This window comes from Arachis duranensis, chromosome 3 (assembly GCF_000817695.3).
Source record: "Arachis duranensis cultivar V14167 chromosome 3, aradu.V14167.gnm2.J7QH, whole genome shotgun sequence".
Lineage (NCBI taxonomy): Eukaryota > Viridiplantae > Streptophyta > Magnoliopsida > Fabales > Fabaceae > Arachis > Arachis duranensis.
In genome coordinates, this window is record NC_029774.3 from 54135880 (window position 1) to 54141365 (window position 5486).

The 5486-nt window shown below is 42.2% G+C and overlaps 1 protein-coding gene across 1 annotated transcript in view; it reads right to left on the bottom strand.

The window, feature by feature from the left end:
* Positions 1 to 931: 931 nt before the first annotated feature.
* The window catches only part of LOC110278623 (uncharacterized), a 14591-nt gene continuing 10036 nt past the window's right edge, over positions 932 to 5486 (bottom strand). Inside the window, exons 3-7 of the mRNA XM_021136865.2 lie at positions 2202 to 5283; positions 1978 to 2127; positions 1765 to 1887; positions 1404 to 1454; positions 932 to 1252 (exon numbers count right to left, since the gene is read on the bottom strand). Coding sequence (XP_020992524.2) covers positions 932 to 1252; positions 1404 to 1454; positions 1765 to 1887; positions 1978 to 2127; positions 2202 to 5283 — 3727 coding nt within the window. The remainder of the gene's footprint in view (positions 1253 to 1403; positions 1455 to 1764; positions 1888 to 1977; positions 2128 to 2201; positions 5284 to 5486) is intronic.

Genomic DNA, 5486 nt, shown 5'->3' on the forward strand with positions numbered 1-5486 from the left:
ACTTCTTCAAACTTTAACGGCTTTCGCCTTTGATCAGCATAGCTCTTCTAACGTCTTTGGGCTATAAGCATTCGGCCACGAATCTTCTTTATTTGCTTAGTAGTTTCAGCTATCAGCTCGGGCCTTAATAAGCTCCTTTCTCCAGTTTCATACTAACATAGCGGAGATTGACATTTCCTGCAATAAGAGCGTCATATGGAGCCATTTCGATGCTTGTATGGTAGCTATTATTATAAGCAAACTCTACTAGTGACATATACCGATCCCAACTCACCGGCTGGTCCAAAACACAAGCCCTTAGCATATCCTCCAAGGTCTAAATAGTTCTCTCTGACTGACCATCTGTCTGAGGGTGATACGCAGTACTCAAGCTTAACTGAGTCCCAAATGCACGCTGAAAAGCTCCCCAGAACCTTGATGTGAAACGAGGATCTCTATCAGATATGATAGTAGAAGGCACGCCATGCAACCTGACAATCTCTTTAATATACATTCGAGCCAATTCCTCCATTGTGCAACTTATTCGGATAGGAAGAAAGTGAGCTGATTTTGTTAGTCGATCCACAACCACCCAAATAGCGTCACAACCAGACCGGGTTTTAGGCAAACCTATCACAAAATCCATTGCGATACTCTCCCATTTCCATTGTGGAATCTCTAAAGGCTGGAGGGTTCCTGATGGTCTCTGATGCTCAATCTTAACCTTCTGACACGTTAAACATTTAGATACATGCAATGCCACATCATTCTTCATACCTGGCCACCAGAATATCGCTTTCAGATCCTGATACATTTTAGTGCTCCCTGGGTGAATTGAAAACCCGCTCTTATGAGCTTCCTTCAAGATTCTCTGTCGCAGGTCTCCAATATCTGGCACAATAATCCGGTTCTTGAACCTCCACAAACCATCCTGTCCTTCTGACACTCTCCACTATTTTTCCTGTTCAACTGCTGGTAATACTTTATGTAACGCTTCACTGTCTCGATGAACCTTTAGAAGTTCTGATTTAAAATCACTTGAAATCTGCAACTGACTCAAACACAGGATTCTAGATTCTTCTCTAACTCCCAAATTCAAACCTTGAAATGCCTTCAGTAACTCTTCTTCTCGTAGCATCGTCCAAGCTGCATATAAAGACTTTCGACTCAAGGCGTCCGCCACAACGTTCGCTTTTCCAGGATGGTAATTCAATTCAAAATCATAATTCTTTAGAAGCTCCATCCATCTCCTTTGACGCATATTCAACTCTTTCTACTCAAAAAGATACTTCAAACTCTTATGGTCTGAGAAAACATGAAACTTAACACCATAAAGGTAGTGCCTCTAGATCTTTAAAGCAAACACCACAGCAGCAAGTTTCAAATCATGTGTCGGATAGTTCATTTCATGCGGTCTTAATTGCCGTGAGGCGTATGCTACAACATTCTGGTGCTGCATCAAATGCACCACAAACCTTTCAAAGATGCATCACAATACACTTTAAATAGTTCATTTGGTTCAAGCAATACCAACACGGCTACAATAGTCAACCTGTGCTTTAATACTTGAAAACTCTCTTCACATTCCGGAGTCCAGACAAAAGGCATATCCTTCCTAGTCAATTTAGTTAAAGGTAAGGCGAGCTGTGAAAATCTCTTAATGAATCTGCGATAATACCCCGCCAAACCTAAGAAACTCCTAATCTCTGTCACTGAAGTTGGTCGCTCCCAATTCATCACTGCTTCCACCTTAGCAGGATCCACATCTATTCCCTACTTACTTACCACGTGGCCAAGAAACTTTACTTCACTTTTCCAAAACTCACATTTAGATAACTTAGCATATAACTTCCTGTCTCTCAGAATTTGCAGCACAGTTTGCAAGTGACCAGCATGCTCCTCTTCAGTCTTAGAATAAACAAGAATGTCATCAATGAAGACAATAACAAACTTGTTTAGATACGGTCAGAAAATCCTGTTTATATAATCCATAAATACTATCGGGGCATTAGTTAACCCAAAAGACATCACTATATACTCATAATGACCATAACGCATCCTAAAAGCAGTTTTTGGAATATCCTCGTCTCTAACCCTTATCTGATGATACCCGGATCGCAAATCAATCTTAGAAAACACACCGGCACCCTATAAATGATCCATTAGATCGTCGATTCTAGGCAACGGATATTTGTTCTTCACAGTGATCTTATTCGATGAGCCTTCAGAAGTTCTGATTTAAAATCACTAGAAATTTGCAACTGACTCAAACACAGGATTCCAGATTCTTCTCTAACTCCCAAATTCAAACCTTGGAATGCCTTCAGTAACTCTTCCTCCCGTAGCATCATCCAAGCTGCATATAAAGACTTTCGACTCAAGGCGTCTGCCACAACGTTCGCTTTTCCTGGATGATAATTCAATTCAAAATCATAATCTTTCAGAAGCTTCATCCACCTCCTTTGACGCATATTTAACTCTTTCTGCTCAAAAAGATACTTCAAACTCTTATGGTCTGAGAAAACAAGAAACTTAACACCATAGAGGTAGTGCCTCCAAATCTTTAAAGCAAACACAACAGCAGCAAGTTCTAAATCGTGTGTCGGGTAGTTCATCTCATGCGGCCTTAATTGTCGTGAGGCGTATGCTACAACATTCTGGTGCTGCATCAGGACGCACCCCAAACCTTTCAGAGATGCATCACAATACACTTCAAACGGTTCACTTGGTTCAGGTAATACCAATACAGGTGCAGTAGTCAACCTGTGCTTCAATTCTTGGAAACTCCCTTCACATTCCGGAGTCCAGATAAAAGGCGTATCCTTCCTAGTCAACTTAGTTAAAAGTAAGGCGAGCTGTGAAAATTTCTTAATGAATCTGCGATAATACCCCGCCAAACCTAGGAAACTCCTTATCTCTGTCACTGAAGTTGGTCGCTCCCAATTCATCACTGCTTCTACCTTAGCAGGATCCACAGCTATTCCCTGCTTACTCACCACGTGGCCGAGAAACTTCACCTCACTCTTCCAAAACTCACATTTAGATAACTTAGCATACAACTTTCTGTCTCTCAGAATTTGCAGCACAGTTCGCAAGTGATCAGTATATTCCTCTTCAGTCTTAGAATAGACAAGAATGTCATCAATGAAGACAATAACAAACTTGTCCAGATACGGTCGGAAAATCCTGTTCATATAATCCATAAATACTGCCGGGGCATTAGTTAACCCGAAAGACATCACTGTATACTCATAATGACCATAACGGGTTTTGAAAGCAGTTTTTGGAATATCCCCGTCTCTAACCCTTATCTGATGATAACCGGATCGCAGGTCAATCTTAGAAAACACACCGGCACCCTGTAACTGATCCATTAGATCATCAATTCTAGGCAACGGATATTTATTCTTCACAGTGATCTTATTCAATTGCCGATAATCGACACACAGCCGCATACTCCCATCCTTCTTCTTTACCAGTAACACTGGCGCTCCCCACGGAGAAACACTTGGTCGGATGAAATGCTTACCCAACAAATCTTCCAGCTGAGCTTTCAATTCAGCCATTTCTAAAGGTGACATCCTATAAGGAGTAATCGAAATTGGACCGGATCCAGGTACCAACTCGATTGCAAATTCAACCTCTCGATTAGGTGGAAATTCATTAATATCATCCGGAAACACATCTGGAAATTCACATACAACCGGAATTTGCTCTAAACTCTGATCATCACCTGATACTCCCGCAGTTAATAACATAATACCCTGACATTCGGTTCCAGAACAGTTTACTATCATTGAATTCAAATAGTAACTATTCACTACAACCGGTGCTTCCGACCCTTCCGGCATAAACTGTACTGACTTCTCAGAACAATCAAGCAAAACATGATTCTTGGATAACCAATCCAATCCCAAAATGAGATCAAGACCAGTCATAGGCAAACAAATCAAATCATGCACAAATTCACACTGTTGTACTCGAAAGGGAACTTGTGGACATCCTATCCTAGTCACCATAACTTCATGAGTAGCATTATATACTTTCAAATCATAACCTAAAACCACCATTTTCAATCCTAACTCGTTGGCCTTTTCAAATGCAATAAATGAATGACTTGCACCTGAATCAAATAAAGCATTTAAGATTTTACCAGCCATTTCACAATTACCTCTAATCAGTGTCTCAGATCCCTCAGCACCTACGGTAGAAGTGGTGTATACTCTCCCCGGCTGCTGCACCCTACCAGTCTCATACTTCTTCTTCTCCGGGCAATTGGTGGCCATATGCCCGGGCTGTCCACAAGAATAGCATACTCCAAGTCCGAATCTGCACGGAACTCCAGGGTGATACCTTCCGCACTTCTGACAGTTCAGATCTTGCTGTGGCTGCTTCCCAAACCTTTTTCCTTGACTAGCATTGGTATTCGGCCTTCTATAATTACCTTGATCCTGAGTCTGCTGCGGAACAAAACCTCCACGCTTGAAATTTCTACCTCTCAGAGCAAAGTTCCTCCCAGAAGGCCTCTGAAAAGGCACCCTCAAACTTCCTTTCTCTGCTGCCGCCTTCCTCACACAATCCTCAGCCACCCTACTCTTATTCACCAATTCAGAAAACACCCTGATCTCCATTGGGGCAACGAAGCTCAGAATATCACTCCGAAGACCTCCTTCATATTTAATACACTTCCATTCAGCAAAATCTTCAGGCGCACCTTGACAGATACGAGAAAAGCGACACAACTCCTCAAACTTACTAGTATACTCAGCAACAGTCATCTGTCCCTGCTTTAACTGCATTAATTCAAGTTCCTTGGCATTTCGGGCTGAATTAGGAAAATATTTCTTATAGAACTCTGTCCGAAAAACCTCCCAAGGAATCGTAGCACCATCAGGATGCAGGATACGTCGTGTTCCCTGCCACCAATACTGAGCTTCACCTTGCAACTGATAAGTTCCAAATTCAACCCATTGCTCTTCAGGAACCTGTTGTGCCTGTAACGCCCTTTCCATAGCCTGAATCCAATTATCTGCGTCAGTGGGATTTGAGGTTCCCCTAAAAGTCAGAGGATGAACTTTCAGAAATGTAGCAAGTGTCATTGGACCGCCCTCATCATTATTGTTCCCATGATTTCCCTGATTTATCTGATTACCCAGTGCCTCGGCTGTCGTCTGCATAGCTGCAGCCATATTTCCCAGGGCAGCCATAAAGTCTACTGGATCAGTCCCTATGGGGGCAGGAGTAACGGTGCCTGTCCTACCTCTACCTCGCCCGCGACCGCGTCTGCGAGTTGACATCTGGTCCCTATATACACCAAACAAGTGATATTAAGTTGATCAGTCTCAATATCGCAAGTCTAATGCTTTAAGTTCCAAATGCATGCTCACAAACGTTTATGCCATATATATCAGTCAGATATCCTAATAGCACATAAACACATATACAGAGAATGCACAGAAGTACAATCATTCCGTCTTTCAGGCTCTATAGGAACGAACTGCTCTGAT